The sequence below is a fragment of the Schistocerca cancellata genome, chromosome 3 (genome assembly GCF_023864275.1).
Source record: "Schistocerca cancellata isolate TAMUIC-IGC-003103 chromosome 3, iqSchCanc2.1, whole genome shotgun sequence".
NCBI lineage: Eukaryota > Metazoa > Arthropoda > Insecta > Orthoptera > Acrididae > Schistocerca > Schistocerca cancellata.
Genome location: NC_064628.1, coordinates 532,295,516 through 532,315,378, shown reverse-complemented (window position 1 = coordinate 532,315,378; position 19,863 = coordinate 532,295,516). Strand labels below are relative to the sequence as shown.

The 19,863-nt window shown below is 44.8% G+C and overlaps 1 protein-coding gene and 1 pseudogene across 1 annotated transcript in view; both read right to left on the bottom strand.

The window, feature by feature from the left end:
* Positions 1–1,522: 1,522 nt before the first annotated feature.
* The window catches only part of LOC126176415 (uncharacterized), a 244,685-nt gene continuing 226,344 nt past the window's right edge, over positions 1,523–19,863 (bottom strand). Inside the window, exon 5 of the mRNA XM_049923572.1 lies at positions 1,523–3,099. Coding sequence (XP_049779529.1) covers positions 2,944–3,099 — 156 coding nt within the window. The 3' untranslated portion in view covers positions 1,523–2,943. The remainder of the gene's footprint in view (positions 3,100–19,863) is intronic.
* Positions 10,091–10,208, bottom strand: LOC126177467 (5S ribosomal RNA; annotated as a pseudogene).

Sequence of the window (19,863 nt, the reverse complement as noted above, 5' to 3'; positions counted from 1 at the left end):
AACGTACCGCGCCACCGCTATTGCCCCGTGCTAATCCATACATCAAATGGGCATCTGCCAACTCCGCATTTTTAAACATTGCACTGACTGCAAAACCACGTTCGTGATGAACACTAACCTGTTGATGTTACGTACTGATGTGCTTGATGCTAGTACTGTAGAGCAATGAGTCGCATGTCAACACAAGCACCGAAGTCAACATTACCTACCTTCAATTGGGCCAACTGGCGGTGAATCGAAGAAGTACAATACATACTGACGAAACTAAAATGAGCTCTAACATGGAAATTAAGCGTTCAAATGGCACTGAGCACTATGGGACTTAACATCTATGGTCATCAGTCCCCTAGAACTTAGAACTACTTAAACCTAACTAACCTGAGGACATCACACATATCCATGGCCGAGGCAGGATTCGAACCTGCGACCGTAGTGGTCACGCGGTTCCAGACTGTAGCGCTTAGAACCGCTCGGCCACCACGGCCGGCCAAATTAAGCGTTTCCCGACACATCTCCACATAACATCTTTTCTTTATTTGTGTGTGAGGAATGTTTCCTGAAAGTTTGGCCGTACCTTTTTGTAACACCCTGTATATTAAAGAACTATGCAATCTATATCCATCCGAAGGTTTATCAGAATATCGTGTAAAATTCTGGAGTAAATCGATCAAAAACTCATCGATATTTCTGCTAATAACATTACCTCTTTATATAATTTATGTATCCTTATATACAATACCTATTAAAAATGTGTAGCCTATGTCAGTCCGAACTCTTAGTAGAGTAACGTGCTAAAATTGGAAGTAAGTCGGTCATGAACTTTTCCAGACTTCTGCAAACAACTTTACATGTCGACTTATCCTTGATAACAGAATAAATTTTAAATATATATTTATGTATCATATATATTAAAAATATGTAGCATATGTCCGTCCGCAGGTTTATTAGACTATCGTGTAGAAAGCTGAAATAAATTATTTCTGCTAATAGCATTGCCCATTGAATCAACCACCTCATTCATCAGCTACGGCACCTTCAGACTTTTATCAGTTCTCACATTTCGGAAATTTGTGGTTAACATCCGTTCTGAGTCTGTTATAGTTATCGAGGCAGCCTTAAATAAGTATTCTGTAGAATTCCAAAATCAAACGCTAGGTACAGAATTTAAAAGTGTAAAAAACGTTGGACTAAGTGTATTAACCAGAGGTTACATCGAAAAATTAGTGTAGTTTTGTCTTGTCCCTAATTATTCAATCTTTTACCACTAGGCCCAGAAACTTTCATGTTCCTTTTTTTTTAATTATCATGAAGAGAAGTATGGTCACATTGAGACTGAATAGAATTAACGGCACCTGTAAGTGCATACCACATTTAACAAGCGTTTTCTGTGCAGTGGTAAAACATGTTGTAAGTGCAGGGTAAAAGACTGCTGCCTTTTAGTATGCACTAAGTGATCACAAAGGTTTTAAAACTAATGTCAATAACAAGACTACTTTTTAAAAAGTTTTATTACAGTTGCTAAAATTATGTATAAAAATACACAATGTGGTATCATAAATAATTACATTTAGTGAACTTATCGTGATTATTTCAAAGACACATCTACTGGCACATAACTTTTAAAGGGTCGATTTTATTCATGCACTGTCCATCTGTATGCGGTCTGAAAAATAACCAATAATATGGTAGTATAGTTTGACTGAAATAACTTAAGAACACACAAAGCGACAATGCAGAAAAAAATATTTGATTTAGCGTATCTTACTATAAGATACGTAATCAAGACATGCAATATTTTATTTAAACGTGTTTCTTATACATTCACTCTCTTGAAATATAAATACTATTGAACTATTCACTGCACGCACTCGCACGTTCACTCCCAAACTCTTTCATTCTGGAAATTGATGTAAGATTGCTCGACGACTCCCGTCGAAATCTAAACATCTCTTGGGTATGAAGATAATGGTGGGTGCACATTAAGTTCATATCAAGGACTATACATCATGTTTGATATACGGTTCGATTATGTCAGTTCCTGGAAAAAGTCACTCAAGTACCACTCTGTTCTAAAACGAAATGAAACAAGTAAAATTTTGAAAGAAAATTAATATTATCTGACGACAATGCCAGAATTGAGAGAGGAACAAGCTTCTTGTGATTTATCTGTGGGAGTAAACAGATTTCTGTAGCAGGAGCCAACTAAGGTTCTGTATCGCCACAAACTACAAAATTGGCAGCAGGTGTCTACGATATTCCCCATAAAAACAAAAGTGCTCTCTACTTCGAAGAATATACTGTATCAAACTGATAAGTCAAAAGTTTGCACTCAGAGTATAATTGTGGCTGGTTATATTCATGTTTTTGTCTTGAAAGACGCTTTTTCGCTACTGAACAAGAACAACAAAATGTCTCGCAGCCACAAAAATCGTTATGATTATGAGACAGAGAAAACTGGACTATTAATAATACTCAGATTCTATGTCAAATAGTTATCCCGAAAACTAATTCCGGCTTTGTGGCAAAGCTTATTTATGCAACACAGCTAAACAAAAGAGGAGACAACGCTCTTTCTCATATAAACGAATTTAGTGCCTATTAATGATTTTCGAAAGATTTGCAGAAAATATTTCTGCTGCGACGACTGACCAAAGCATCATGGCAGTGCGCGTAAAACACTGCTCACGTCTTGTCAGACAGACATGGACTGAAAGTACCGTAGTTAGTGAGTGACTCCTTGCAGGTAATTGTTAGTTAACTCTGACATAAATAGGGTAGTGTAAATTGCCAGTATGGCTATAAATACGTGGGACTAGCGGTTCAGGGTCGCCTTCATGTGGCGAGGTAATAGCAGTGTCCTTTGACAGAGAGTCCTATCGCTTTTGTTTGGTCACTTTACTGCGGTGGCGCTGGCCTCAGCAGAGTTCCACGAGTGAGGCGTCCTCAGGACGAGGGTTTCTGGCTGCGCGTGTGGTCGGCGGCCGTTAGCGACAAGTCCTGCTGCGCCTTCCCGTCCAGCACGGGGTCTGGGAAGTGGCGCAGGTACGAATCCCGCGACGTCCTCCCTCCCGGTGTCGCCGAGGTTGCCGCCGTCGACACCTGCAACATCAGCGCCAGAAGAGCGTCACTTTAGCCTACACACTAACACACGCTTACTCAATACAGTAATGGAGTACTGAATTGGAACACTAATATTGGCGGGAAGTATCCTTCGCCGTGCATTGTACGGTAGAGCGGCAATTATCCGAACGTCCGCTTAACCGAACTGTGTGCTCGCTCGCACCTGTTACTCTCCCACCCTACCGTCCATCATCCCCCTCACTCCAAAACCAAGTTCCCACAGTAGTCGCCGCACTGGGCCACCGCTGGCGGAACATTGCTTCTAATGGAGCCTTCACAAGGCGCTGCTGACCGGCCAAGCCGCCAGTCGCTGTGTTTCAACAATCAGCACACTTCTGTCGGCTTGGCACTGGCAGTAGAAGTAGCGGCAGTATCGAAGCTGTTCACAGCAACAGCTGCGCCGGCTTAGAGTTGAGGCGTGCCCCTCCACGCAGTTTTGAAGGACTTCTTATTACAGCCCATGCATCAATGCGTTATTGAGACTTTCAAACGATGTTACAGGAAAGAATTGTTGCGTAAGTTATTGTTAAGAGGATGGAGAAGAAAGTCTCTTAAGAAATCATAAGAATATTGACTTGAAAGATGTCAGAAATTCTAGGTATGCTAAAAGAAATAGATTGCCACGAATGGGATGAAGAAGACGTTCATGAATGGATGAATATCGATGATGCAGATCCAGGACACCAAATCATGCAGGACAGCGAGATTGTAAACGCCGTCACTAATAAAGATGACGCCGCCAGTATCTCATCAATCAGTGCTCCAGAAAGTGAAGACGAAAGTATACCAACAGCTTCTGAGGCGTTCACTTGTTTAGATACTGCCTTGCGATGGTTTGAAGCCCAAGATGAAAGTGACCAGTTTCAGATATCTGTAATGAAAAAAGTACGTGACATAGCTGCTCGTAAGCGTGTAGGCTTGCTTAGGCAGACCAAAATAAAGGATTTTTTGTAAACGTTAATTTTGTATACTGTGTGTATTGTTCATGTAAAATGCGTATGTAATATGTATATATTTTTGTTTAATAAACTGTGCCACATACTATATACTCCTACTGAAGTTGCCTTTGTATGTTACTTTGTAATACTGAAAGAGATGCCTGTTTTTATGAATAAATTTACTGTACAGTACTTGTTTTTGGCAAATAAACATGTAAAGTTCGATTATCCGAACAAACCAGTTTTCCGAACACCCATGTCCCCCAATTACTTCGAATAATCGACGCTCTACTGTACAATGATTTAAGTACCTTCCGTCATGCACTGTACAGTTATTTGCTGGGTACAAACGAAGAGTGGAAATGGCAACTGCCAAATCTCGCAGTTGTCAAGAGAATCTAAAAACATTGTAAATAACTAATTTTTACCAGAAAAACTGAAAAGGTACTCAATAATGCACAATTATGCTCCTCACGTCATCACTCCACAAAATAATAAGATGAATTAGAAAATAAATAACTTCCTTAGAACGTTCTACACTACTGGCCATTAAAATTGCTACACCAACAAGAAATGCAGATGATAAACGGATATTCATTGGACAAATATATCATACTAAAACTGACATGTAATTACATTTTCACGCAGTTTTGGGTGCATAGATCCTGAGACATCTGTACCCGGACCAACCACCTCTGGCCGTAATAACGGCCTTGATACGACTGGGCATTGAGTCAAACAGAGCTTCGATGGCGTGTATAGGTACAGCTGCCCATGCAGCTTCAACACGATACCACAGTTCATCAAGAGTAGTGACTGGCGTATTGTGACGAACCAGTTGCTCGGCCACCATTGACCAGACGTTTTCAGTTGGTGAGAGATCTGCAGAATGTGCTGGCCAGGGCAGCAGTCGAACATTTTCTGTAACCAGAAAGGCCCGTACAGGACCTGCAACATGCGGTCGTGCATTATCCTGCTGAAATGTAGGGTTTCGCAGGTATCGAATGAAGGGTAGAGCCTCGGGTCGTAACACATCTGAAATGTAACGTCCACTGTTCAAAGTGCCGTCAATGCGAACAAGAGGTGAGCGAGACGTGTAACCAATGACACCCCATACCATCACGCCGGATGATACGCCAGTATGACGATGACGAATACACGCTTCCAATGTGCGTTCACCACGATGTCGCCAAACACGGATGCGACCATCATGATGCTGTAAACAGAACCTGGATTCATCCGAAAAAATGACGTTTTGCCATTCGTGCACCCAGGTTCGTCGTTGAGTACACCATCGCAGGCGCTCCTGTCTGTGATGCAGCGTCGAGGGTAACCGCAGCCACGGTCTCCGAGCTGATAGTCCATGCTGCTGCAAACGTCGTAGAATTGTTCATGCATATGGTTGTTGTCTTGCAAACGTCCCCATCTGTTGACTCAGGGATCGAGACGTGGCTGCACGATCCGTTACAACCATGCGGATAAGATGCCTGTCATCTCGACTGCTAGTGATACGAGGCCGTTGGGATCCAGCACGGCGTTCCGTATTACTCTCCTGAACCCATCGATTGCATAATATCTTAACAGCCATTGGATCTAGACCAATGGGAGCAGCAGTGTCGCGATACGATAAACCGCAATCGCGATAGGCTACAATCCGACCTTTATCAAAGTCGGAAACGTGATGGTACGTATTTTTCCTCCTTACACGAGGCATCACAACAACGTTTCACCAGTCAACCCCGGTTAACTGCTGTTTGTGTATGAGAAGCCGGTTGGAAACTTTCCCCATGTCAGCACGTTGTAGGTGTCGCCACAGGCGCCAACCTTGTGTGAATGCGCTGGAAAGCTAATCATTTGCATATCACAGCATCTTCTTCCTGTCGGTTAAATTTCGCATCTGTAGCACTTCATCTTCGAGGTGTACCAATTTTAATGGCCAGTAGTGTAGGTGCCACACCTGCTAACTGACTGGATCTGACGAGGAGAACACAAGTGCCATAACCCGGTTTCTTAGAAACTTCGCTCGGTGGAAGAGGGATCAAAATGAGCGAACTTGTGTCTCAGCTTATATGTAGATACTCAACCGTTTCTGAGAAAACGACGGTTACAGTGTTCAAGGTAACCTCTGTGTCTCTTAGCGAATAAATAGCACAACCGAAGCGGTAGTACAGCGGCTAGAGTCGCGGCTCTTCGCACTTTTGCGCTCCGTGATCGAAAGCCGATTATTATTTTTATTTTTGTTTTCCAGTTATCTACCCTTGTCCGTAGAATATTCACGAATGATTTCAAATGTATATTTAAGTAACGTTGTTCTTATTCGTTTACCCACCGTATTTTTTGTTAATGAATTTAAAAAATAAGTGAATTAGGAAAGTGAATCTTCCTGGCAGATTAAAACTGTGTGCCCGACCGAGACTCGAAATCGGGATCTTTGCCTTTCGCGGGCAAGTGCTCTACCATCTGAGCAACCGAAGCACGACTCACGGCCGGTACTCACAGCTTTACTTCTGCCAGTATCTCGTCTTCTACCTTCCAAACTTTACAGAAGCTCTACTGCGCAGGAGAGCTTCTGTAAAGTTTGGAAGGTAGGAGACGAGATACTGGCAGAAGTACAGCTGTGAGTAGCGGCCGTGAGTCGTGGTTCGGTAGCTCAGATGGTAGAGCACTTGCCCGCGAAAGGCAAAGGTCCCGAGTTCGAGTCTCGGTGGGGCACTCAGTTTTAATCTGCCAGGAAGTTTCATATCAGCGCACACTCCGCTGTAGAGTGAAAATCTCATTCTGGAAACATCCCCCAGGCTGTGGCTAAGCCAGGTCTCCGCAGTATCCTTTCTTTCAGGAGTGCTAGTTCTGCAAGGTTCGCAGGAGAGTTTCTGTAAAGTTTGGAAGGTAGGAGACGAGATACTGACAGAAGTAAAGCTGTGAGTACCGGGCGTGAGTCGTGCTTCGGTAGCTGAGATGGTAGAGCACTTGCCCGCGAAAGGCAAAGGTCCCGAGTTCGAGTCTCGGTCGGGCACACAGTTTTAATCTGCCAGGAAGTTTCATATCAGCGCTGTGAAAATCTCATTCTGAATTAGGAAAGTATCTGAACTAGTTTCAGGTGAACTCTTGTAGTGTAGCTTGATTCACAATTAGTTGCAAGCTCCAGTTTTCAGAAAAGCGATTCATTGTGTGTGGTTTGGCGCGAAATTATTGCCAACGCATGAAACCATCATCATTGTTAACGTTTCTTTCTCGTGCGAGATTCATACGAAGAAATATCACTGTAGCCAATCTGCGCGCGCTGTTCAGGATTTCTACGTTCCGCTTGTTTCTACAATCGGTAAATGCACCAAATCTTCCTGAAGACTGAACGCAAGACAAAAATATAAGAATTAATACATGAGTTCATATGATAATGAAATACAAGAGTATGAGAATTTGAAAAGGTTTTAAACCCTGAAAATAGCATACAAAAATACTATATAACAAATGTAGGGTATTGTGATACCCAATTGTAATTATACAGTTAATATAACGCCCTTGTACCCCTAACTTGTTAAGAAACATTCACATAGTAACCTTCTTCGGACGTGGATAGGTATATGAAGAAATAAAAATATAAAATAAATAATAACAACAATCGGGTTTTGAATATGGGACAGCCGGTCGGAGTCACCGTGTGGTTCTAGGCGCTACAGTCTGGAGCCGAGCGACCGCTACGGTCGCAGGTTCGAATCCTGCCTCGGGCATGGATGTGTGTGATGTCCTTAGGTTAGTTAGGTTTAATTAGTTCTAAGTTCTAGGCGACTGATGACCTCCGAAGTTAAGTCGCATAGTACTCAGAGCCATTTGAACCATTTGAATATGGGACACGAAACTGAGAGTCCGCCGCTCGTGGTCTCGCGGTAGCGTTCTCGCTTCCCGAGCACGGGGTCCCGGGTTCGATTCCCGGCGGGGTCAGGGATTTTCACCTGCCTCGAGATGACTGGGTGTTTGTGTTGTCCTCATCATTTCATCATCATCCAGGAAAGTGGCGAAATTGGACTGAGCAAAGGTTGGGAAATTGTACGGGCGCTGATAACCACGCAGTTGAGCGCCCCACAAAACCAAACATCATCATCTCTCATCACGAAACTGTGAGGCCACCACGCTAAGCACTGTGTCTCTATTTCAGCTCAGATTATCGCGCTATAAAAGGCATTACGTTGAAACTATTACCATCATTTTCTCAGAACTGGCCGACTATTTATGGATAAGCCGACAAATGTGTCCGCTTATTTTGAGTTGTCTTCCACTGAATGAAGTTTCCAGAAAATTTGGTTATGGTTCTTATATTCTCCTCGTAAGTGCCAGTAATACTGAAGCACTAAGTTTTGTTTGTGATAATACCAGTAGAGAGATACAGCAATAATATTTCAACTGTTAGAATTGTTACCAACAAAAACCATTTCTCATGTCTTTTAAATTTTTCCAAGAAAAGAACAGGAAAGGGAACTCTGCAATAAGGCTGAGAAATGCCAGCAGGTCTTGGGTGTCGACATCACAGGGCGCTTTGGGGTTGATTATCTGTAGCCAAAGTGGACGCGCAGCAGAGTTGAATGGTGCGAGCGCTCATTCTGGAGTCGGCGTGTGAACGAGGGAGGGCACGCATGGTCCGCTGGAGCACCTTCAGCAGCTTGTTTATTGGTATTGTGGGCGATAAGGGAATTCATGAGTTGCGCCCGCCAGGTAAAGGCTGTTTGTCTATCCATACGGCAGAGCGATACCAGGTGGAATGAGCATGTAAAAAGTGTGGTAGGGAAGGCAAATGGTCGACTTCGATTTATTGGGAGAACTTTAGGAAACCACATATAGGACACTAGTGCGACCTATCCCTGAATACTGCACAGGTCGGTTTGAAGGAACACGTCGAAGCAATTCAGAGGAGGGCTGCTAGATTTGTTACCGGTAGGTTCGAGCAAAACGTAAGTGTTACGGAGATGCTTCAGGAACTCAAACGGGAATCCCTGGAGTGAAGGCGGCGTTCTTCTCGGGAAACGCTATTAAGAAAATTTAGAGAATCGGCGTTTGAAGCTGAATACCGAGCCGTTCTGCTGCCGTCAACATACATCGCACGTAAGGACGACGGAGATAAGATACGAGAAATTAGGGCTCATACGGAAGCGTACAGACAGTCTTTTTTCCCTCGCTCTATTTGCGAGTGGAACAGGAGGGGAAATGACAAGTAGTCGTACGCGGTACCATCCTCCACGAATCTTATGGTGGCTAGCGGAGTATCTCTGTAGATGTGGATGTAGATGTTATGACATAGCCTACACTGAATGCAGGCTTTGTGCCTGTTATTACGTTGGTGCCGTGTACCGCGTGGACATTGCGGGTTCGTTGGCAACAGGTGTAAACTGTCGGCTTACCACTTTCTCGCTACCGTGTACATGCTGTACCAGTCCTGTCCCTGTCGGACTGGATGCTGAAGTGACGGCGTCAGATAAACATGGTGCTCAGCTGTGGCTCCAAGAGGTCGATCAAGTGAGTGAGTGACGATATTTTGCCCTCCATCGTGGCTTTTACGGCGTTGTATTTCTTTCTGATGTCTTCTATGCCACGCTCGTCTACTTAATTTAGTTGTGTTTGTGTTACACCTGCTACATCTGAGATAAAGTTCTTGGTAAACTGCTTTCGTACAAGTTTAGAGCGTGAAACTTGTTGTTTGGCCCGGTTAATTGAGGTTAGTGTTTAACTTGGCTTGTCGTTTGTCTACCTGTGCCTGTAGCCATGTATGTTTCGCGCTGCAAAGAACAGTCACGTTTTATTGAGAGGTTAAATTGTAAAGCTTCCTGCCAAACAAACCTCCCGAACAGGCCATGAAGGCCCAAAGGTACCGACCGCCTGCCGTGTCATCCTCAGCCCACAGGCGTCACTGGATGCGGATATGGAGGGGCATGTGGTCAGCACACCGCTCTCCCGGCCGTATGTCAGTTTCCGAGACCGGAGCCGCTATTTCCCAACCAAGCAGCTCCTCAGTTTTGCCTCACAAGGGCTGAGTGCACCCTGCTTGCCAACAGCGCTCGGCAGACCGGATGGTCACCCATCCAAGTGCTAGCCCAGCCCGACAGCGCTTAACTTCGGTGATCTGACAGGAACCGGTGTTACCATTGCGGAAAGGCCGTTGGCAGCCTGTCTATTAGATGGTTCCAAATAAGTGAAGCTATACATCTCAGGTAGCGATCGTTCCATTCTGTAAGTTTTGGTCCGTCACTTGCACCAAAGCTATGTGAAGACTTCGATGTGTGGTAATCTAACTGTAGTACATGTCATTTACGTTATTTCACGCAGAGTTTTGTGTTGACTATTTGTTTTAAAGAATTTCTTGTCTGCTTGTAAACGTGTCACCGCCTTATTCGCTCAGTGTCCCAGCTGAGCTTTATTGCTTTCACGATTGTGAAGACCTTAGTAATTATTTCTCGACAACCTAAAAGGGTCAAAGGTACACGTACATAATTTAAATCTTCCACCGGGTAAAGCATTGTGCATACGTGGCTGCCAAAAAGGGTCAGTTAACTTAGACAGGGATATTGGTAAGAATTTGTGTCACCCTATCTCCTGACTTGAACCACGAAGGGAGCATTTCAGCAACGTGCACCTAGTGAATCAGCTGCTTATAGTAGCACTGAAATCACTACAAGCCCATCAGACAAGTGCATGAGTGTTATGTGCTAGATGTAGAAATGAGGGTGGTACGAAGGTGTGCACGTGGAAATAAAGACCTGCGCTTACAGCTCGCGATGCCGCTCAACTGAGCAGGTTCCCGAGATGCGACGGTGGACAAGCCGGTTTCCACGTTAATTATCCCGGGCAGCCAGTGAAAACGGCACTCGGGGGCCCCGGAAAGTGTAACGGAGGCGGCTAACTGCAGCCACGTGCTACTTGTCCCTACCAGCACACACCTCGCCAATACGAAGCGCACCCACCAATTGTCGCTTCAGGTAAGTCTAGTCACAGTTACAAAAGTCGTGTCCTCAGATACCAAAAGGTCGGTAGACGAAATATGTACAAGGTGATGATAATTAAAGTTAAACTTGCAAAACGCTGTAGAAATAACACCACTGGTCAGATTGACATCAAATTGAAACGGAATATTATCGGAGAAAGGAGGGAAACGTATGGCAGAAGAAAAAAAATGGTGTGAAAATTGATCAATAGATGGCGATGTATGTGTCAGAATACGTAAACGAAAACACCTGTCATGCGCACGATCCACTGAAGTTGGTATAAAAACGCCGGGAACACGGCTTTTCCTCCTTTCGCGTCTGCCACGTTTGCCATGACTGCCTCAGTGCCGGGTCCCGCTCTGCTTGTAAAGCTGTATTACAAGAAAGATGACTGTGCACTCGTCGCCCTGCAGAAGTTCTGGACACTGAAGGGTTTCAACAAAAGGCGTTGGTCCGATGACTGCCGTCGGTCTGGAGAAAATGATTCGGAAATTCGAAAAGACGGGTTCTTTTGGTCTGCAACCTGGTAGAGGGAGGAAACGAATTAATTGGACGTCAGTGGAAACAGTGGCAACAGCAATGCAAGAGGAGACGAGTGGTGGTGTGCAGACTTCCAGTGCACGGAGAATTACCCGATCATTGGACATACCCATGCGCACGGTGTGTAAAATCCTACGAAACATCCTTCTTTCCAATCCATTCAAAATTACCCGTGTGCACGAGTTGCTTCCTGTTGACCTGCCACCAAGAGAGAAAATTGCCTTAGAATTTCTTGCTCGAATGGGAGTGGATAATGATTGGCCATGGAAGATTTTGTGGACAGACAAAACCCACTCCCATCTGACAGGATATGTCAGTACACAGAATTGTCGAATAAGGGCAACCGAAAATCTACAAGCAAACCAACCAGTAGCACTTCATCCTGAAAAGATCACTGTGTGGCGCGGGTTTACAGCATCATTTATCATAGGCCCATATTTTTTTGAAGAGACAGGTGCTTCCGGACCTGTTACCTGTTCCGTCACTGGTAAGCGCTATGATTGTATTTTACGCAACCATTTCATTCCAGCTCTCAAACAGTGTGGATGTGTGGATGGGATCATTTTTATGCAACATGGCGCACATCCGCACATTGCAAATCCAGTTAATCAGCTGCTGAAGCGCCATTTCGGAAATGCTAAAATTATCAGCCGCCATTTCCCTACAGCCTGGCTGTCCCAGTCACCTGATCTTAATCCGTGTGACTTCTGGCTGTGGGGCTGTCTGAAAGATGTTGTGTTCAGTGTTCCGACTGCAAACTTAGCTGCATTGCATTGCGCAACACATTATGAACGTGACCCCAGAAACACTTCTATCAGTTGTCGAACATGCTGTTTCTCGATTTCAAATTGTTGCAGAAAACGGTGGGCAGCATACTGAACATACACTCCTGGAAATTGAAATAAGAACACCGTGAATTCGTTGTTCCAGGAAGGGGAAACTTTATTGACACATTCCTGGGGTCAGATACCTCACATGATCACACTGACAGAACCACAGGCACATAGACACAGGCAACAGAGCATGCACAATGTCGGCACTAGTACAGTGTATTCCACCTTTCGCAGCAATGCAGGCTGCTATTCTCCCATGGAGACGATCGTAGAGATGCTGGATGTAGTCCTGTGGAACGGCTTGCCATGTCATTTCCACCTGGCGCCTCAGTTGGACCAGCGTTCGTGCTGGACGTGCAGACCGCGTGAGACGACGCTTCATCCAGTCCCAAACATGCTCAATGGGGGACAAATCCGGAGATCTTGCTGGCCAGGGTAGTTGACTTACACCTTCTAGAGCACGTTGGGATACATGCGGACGTGCATTGTCCTGTTGGAACAGCAAGTTCCCTTGCCGGTCTAGAAATGGTAGAACGATGGGTTCGATGACGGTTTGGATGTACCGTGCACTATTCAGTGTCCCCTCGACGATCACCAGTGGTGTACGGCCAGTGTAGGAGATCGCTCCCCACACCATGATGCCGGGTGTTGGCCCTGTGTGCCTCGGTTGTATGCAGTCCTGATTGTGGCGCTCACCTGCACGGCGCCAAACACGCATACGACCATCATTGGCACCAAGGCAGAAGCGACTCTCATCGCTGAAGACGACACGTCGCCATTCGTCCCTCCATTCACGCCTGTCGCGACACCACTGAAGGCGGGCTGCACGATGTTGGGGCGTGAGTGGCAGATGGCCTAACGGTGTGCGGGACCGTAGCCCAGCTTCATGGAGATGGTTGCGAATGGTCCTCGCCGATACCCCAGGAGCAACAGTGTCCCTAATTTGCTGGGAAGTGGCGGTGCGGTCCCCTACGGCACTGCGTAGGATCCTACGGTCTTGGCGTGCATCCGTGCGTCGCTGCGGTCCGGTCCCAGGTCGACGGGCACGTGCTCCTTCCGCCGACCACTGGCGACAACATCGATGTACTGTGGAGACCTCACGCCCCACGTGTTGAGCAATTCGGCGGTACGTCCACCCGGCCTCCCGCATGCCCACTATACGCCCTCGCTCAAAGTCCGTCAACTGCACATACGGTTCACGTCCACGCTGTCGCGGCATGCTACCGGTGTTAAAGACTGCGATGGAGCTCCATATGCCACGGCAAACTGGCTGACACTGACGGCGGCGGTGCACAAATGCTGCGCAGCTAACGCCATTCGACGGCCAACACCGCGGTTCCTGGTGTGTCCGCTGTGCCGTGCGTGTGATCATTGCTTGTACAGCCCTCTCGCAGTCTCCGGAGCAAGTATGGTGGGTCTGACACACCGGTGTCAATGTGTTCTTTTTTCCATTTCCAGGAGTGTATTTTGCGCCAGTCGCACGGAAATTAATAATCCGATTTGATTTTTATTGATTCTTTTTATGCGTTTTTTGGCCTCAGGATAATTAAAAAACGATTTTTCCCATTCGATGTGATATGAACTTGCTGTGGTGGAGGGGCTTACGTAACTAACAGTATCACACCTGTACACCCATGCACACTGAGTAGTACAGTTTGTTTAATGTCAAACGTACACCGTAGGCATTGTTGAATGATTCATTTATGGTTCAAATAGCTCTAAGCACTATGGGATTTAACATCTGAGGTCATCAGTCCCATAGACTTAGAACTACTTAAACCTAACTAACCTAAGGACATCACACACATCCATGCCTGAGGCAGGATTCGAACCTGCGACCGCAGCAGCAGCGCGGTTCCATACTGAAGCTCCTAGAACCGCGCGGTCACAGAGACCGGCGATTCATTTATCATTTGTAGTCGACTACTATACAATTATTATGCTTACAGAGCCATCTATTGCTACATTTTGTAACTATTTATTTTTCTTTTGCCAGTCGTTTTCCCCATTCTCTGACAATATTCCGTTGCAATTTGACGTCATTCTTCAGTCTGGAACCGCGCGACCGCTACGGTCGCAGATTCGAATCCTGCCTCCGGCATGGATGTGTGTGATGTCCTTAGGTTAGTTAGGTTTAAGTAGTTCTAAGTTCTAGAGGACTGATGACCTGAGATGTTAAGTCCCATAGTGCTCAGAGTCATTTGAGCCATTTTTTTGACGTCATTCTGAACAGAGATGTTATTTCTACAGCGGTTTGAAAGCTTAACTTTAATTATAATCACTCTGTATAAGAGCTCCCAAATGACCAAATTAATCCCGATTTATACGTGGTGTCATGACTATAAGTGCAGATATTTTTATACGTGGTACCTTAATATGTGCACACTCAGTGTGTTGATTGTTTTTTCTCTGTGTCGAAAGTCTTCCCACAAAGACATTACTTAATTTACTACCTAATGTTTTCTGCATGGTCGTAACTGCACCACTAAGTGGAGCAGGCCTGCAGTTTAGGCCAACCGTTTTGTGACGACGTCTCGATGCTTCAACACCTTATATGCTTTCCATGAGAAATTAAGCATTAATGTCTTGCTCTTGTCACATGTACTTGGAGGTACTAACCAACCCAAAAACATACTACTCCTAATAGCTATAATTATTTGTCTGCAAATGAAAAATACTGATGTAATGTTGTTCAGTAGGCTGTCGTCAGTCACCAGTATCACTAGACATATCTTACCGCCGTTGCACCCTGTATATGGAAACTGAATACAGATGACGAAAGAGAAATTCCGATAGCAGCCGCATTCGAGCAATGAAATGAATTCAGTGGTATGTCGGGCCGGGACTCGAACCCGGATTTCGTGCTTATTGCGAGCGGTCTCTTTAACCACTTTGGCTATTCGAGCACATTTACCGTCCAAACCATATTCCCATATGTCTTACGCTACATACGTAGTGTACCCATTATCCTCATTGATTGAAGTTCCAAATTTACTAAATTAGTCCACATTCGTATCTTTTAATGTGTGTCAGGGCGCTGATGACCTCGACGTTGAGCGCCAGTGATCACCAACACACACACACACACACACACACACACACACACACAACTCACTCACACACACACACACACACACACACACGCGCGCGCGCGCGCGCGATTCCCACAAGAAGTGCATACACACTAAGGCTAGGCGCAAATTGAGACGCGTATAGCGCGTGTGGTGCGACGCAGCGCAGCGCGCGTTTTTGTGACATCACAGGTTCAAATGGGACCGCGCAAATTGCGACGCGACGCGACTGGGACGCGACACGCGCCTGCGCCAGGTCGCGCGGCGTTGTGGTTGAGGCACAGTTTCTCGCGCCGCGCGTCGCGCTTGCCTCGCTAGCACTGTGGGAAATTTGAGGCGGGGAGCGGAAAAGTAGCCCGGCCATATGCTCACATCGGAACGGCGCATATCAGCAGTGGTAGTATTGCCAATACGATAAATTTTGCCTTACTGCGTAGTGAACTTTATTGCCTTTGGGTAGTGTTTCGCTTTTCGCCATTTAAACGCTCCAGCTTTCTTCGTTAGCACGTTATACTTTTCTGTTATTTATATCTGCATAGTTTTGTTTTGTTTTTCTTCTGTCAAGAAAAATGTATACTTCAGTAACTGATGAGCCATTGGCCGCTGGAATTGCACCATATGCCTCCGTGATGTTTTCAGATCGCAAGAAGGGACAGAGGGTAGTGAATTTCTAGCAAGGAATATTATAAAATCATGTGATTAAGAATCAGGGCAGGAAAATAAAGCAAGGTTATATTCTCGCTGCCTAGTAAGCTAGCGTATCTGTACGATCTGTTACAAAAATTTAGAAAGGGATAATCTCCCTTTGCGCTTGTGGTAAAAAGCGTCCAAGATCTGTAGAAGTTTCACTGTGATTACTCTGATATGGATGTAATAATGTAATACGACACACTGTACTACATGCATGTGAACAACATATTTCCACTGCAAGCTAGAAACAGTCGAAAAGCAGTCTCAAATAACAACGTTTTAATTGGTTCGCCGTAATGAGAAAAAGCATTTCAATTGTTGCATGGACATTATCAGCATTAATAAACTAATTATACAACAACAGGCTACACAAATGAAGAAAATGGTCGGTATTATTACGAAAGTAGGAATATCCTAAAAGAGTGTTATGATTAGATATATTTAATTTTTTGAGCTACGGTCGCAGGTTCGAATCCTGCCTCGGGCATGGATGTGTGTGATGTCCTTGGGTTAGTTAGGTTTAATTAGTTCTAAGTTCTAGGGGACTGATGACCACAGATGTTAAGTCCCATAGTGCTCAGAGCCATTTGAACCATTTAATTTGTTGAAATGTGCTGCTGACAAAGGCAGATCTACTTTCATGACTTAGTTTTTCGAACTCCATCTCACAAGGCACACAAGGCTAGCTTGTGCATTCCTGTCGCGCGCATTATCCTTCGCTGCTGACAATACACTGACCATTGTGTTGTGCGATAGATCATTTGTTTATTTTTCTCAATAATAACTATTTTATTCGCGATCACGCATTGTTAGTTTGGCAAGCCCTAGGTGAGTAAACAGTATATGGCATGTGCCTATCATTTCGCCTGAAGGAACGCTCGTCATTATTTACTGCTCAGATCAAGAGAAGGAATAAAATCCTTCGGTAAGTTTCCAATCCAGTCGCTCAGTGTTAAAAATACGATGGGTTACGGGGATTCCACCAAAATTCCAACAGAATTGCCAATCTGTTTTTGTGTGAGTTGTTAACCTTTTCTCATTCGAAGAAGCATCACTATTTATGAGTAAAAGCCACATTTTTCTTGGTGACTGGTTTAATTGTACTTTCTTTGTCACAATGTAATTTGCCAAACTCATCTCACAGCAGCTATTGAGACAGAATTCCGAAACGGAGGGCCTCATTAAACAAGTAATTGGCAATCACAGAGCTCAATAGCTTATGAAAAACCTCATAATATCGGTAGATAAGAAAGTTCCGTGTGTTTAATAATTGGCAAAACACTCTCCTCCTTGTGTGCTATCATTCACCAAACTTTCGTTTCGATGTCTCAAGCGGTTTAGGAGATACGAGAGATGTTGCGAGTATTTCATTCTCGCGGGCGTGAGATCGGAAGTGAGCGCGCTACATGGGATCCATTTTCTCGAGATCGGAGGCAGATAGAGATCTCCTCCCAAGTCTAAACAAAAATTCAGCATGTTAGCTAAATTTCATACGCAGCAACATATGGTGTAATACGAACCAAACGCAAAATCATAGCGACCCCTAATTTTCGTTGCAAACTTTTTGAGTTTTGTGTAGTGTCTTACTAAAATGTGTACATCACAATAAGAATGGTCATTAGCGAGGTGATGGGCACTTCGTCACGAAGCTGACATATAACGCTACTAGTAAGGCAAAAATCATATATTTTCAAAGAATAGTTTCTGTAAAATCGTTTGAGAAAGATAAGAGGTTGCGCGCGCTTCGGTTCAGTCAGCGCAGAGCGTCGCCAGTCGGCGCGTGCGAAGTGTGGTTGGTGTACGTGTCGCAATATGCGCTGGAGCCGCGCGACCGTGCGGCACGTGCGTGTCGCGCTGTAGTGTCGTGCCACGTCACACGTGCTATACGCTTCTCAATTTGCGCCTAGCCTAAAGGTATCATTATTTCTTGTCAAGTCCCGTGTATTTTTATGTTTGGTGTTGCGCTTTCGGACATATCCGAAAAAACAGGCAACACACATGTAAATTAATCCAAATAATGGCATGGTCAGGGTAACGGCTAGAGCAATGGTTCCCACTGGGGAGCTTACCCCCTGAGGGGTACAATAAAATTTTATGAGGGGTAAAAGCAAAGGGTTCAATTGTTTTTGTGTCACGAAACCAAATTATTTTTAAAACATTCAATATTTAGTACGACTGTAATACGGAATACAGAAGTTACCAATAATTAAATGTATTTAAAAAAACCAGCATTAACATTTAACACATTGTGGTCGAAGTTACAACTTGTGAAACAAATTTATGATTATCTTTCTCGAACATAACAGACGTTATGATTTTTAGTGCCAGTGGACAGACACGAAGCATTATCAATCAGAAGTCTTCCAATTTCTGCCTGTTCACAAGTAAGGAGTCCAGCAATCAAGCGATTTAGAAACAGTAGGCCTACTTGCAGTTCACACATTTTAATTTGGTTGATTTTAAATGTGAGTGTAGGGTATGGGTGAAGCAAGCGCTGCTAGAGAGAGGTTCAGTCCCATATATCTCGCGCCTCGCTGTGGACAGTTAGCCTTATTTTCTGAGGACGAGTTGAACGTACCACCCTCGATGCGGTAAGAATTGCTTCGCAGTTCTGTAAGAAGAGGTTAGAAATAAGCAGTAACAACTGTCTAATTAGTTCTTGGTTTAATAAACAACACATACAAAAACTAAATAATATTTTTCTTTCTTCGTGTTAGATGGTTCAAATGGCTCTGAGCACTATGGGACTTAACATCTATGGTCATCAGCCCCCTAGAACTTAGAACTACTTAAACCTAACTAACCTAAGGACAGCACACAACACCCAGCCATCACGAGGCAGAGAAAATCCCTGACCCCGCCGGCAATCGAACCCGGGAACCCGGGCGTGGGAAGCGAGAACGCTACCGCACGACCACGAGATGCGGGCTTTTCGTGTTAGAAATAAAGATATTCAGGGAAAATATATTTTCATTGTAAAGTTTAATTAGACTGAGGTGACGAAAGGCATGGTGTACTTCCTAATATCGTGTCGGATCTCCTTTTGTCCGGTGTAATGCGGCTGCTCGACGTGGCATGGTGTCAACAAGTCGTTAGATGTCCTCTGCAGAAATACGGAGCTATGCCGCCTCTACAGCCGTCCATAATTGCGAAAGTTGTGTCTATATAGGAGATTTTACACGAACTGACCTCTCGATTATGTCCCATAAATGTCGATGGGACGCATATCGGGCAACCTAGGTAAGCAAATCATTCGCTCGACTTGTCCACAACGTTCTTCAAACCATTCGCGAAAAACTGTGGGGCGGTAATCTGGCTCATTGTCATCCATAAAGATTCCATCGTTGTTCGGGAACATGTAGTCGATAAATGGCTGCAGATGGTCTCCGAGTTGCTGAATTTAACCATTTCCGGCCAATGATTGGTTTAGTAACACCAGAGGACCCAGTCCATTCCATGAGAACACAGTCCACGACATTAGGGAGCCACCACCAGCTTGCACAGTGTCTTATTTTCGGCTTCTGTCCATGGCTTCTTGGGATCTGCACCACACTCTAGCCTAACATCAGCACTTAGCAAGAAATCGGGACTCACCTGACCAGGCGACGGTTTTCCAGTTGTCTAGGGTGCAAATAATATGGTCTCGAGGCCAGAAGAAGCACTGTAGGCGATGTCGACCAGTTAGCAACATTGTTTTCTGCGG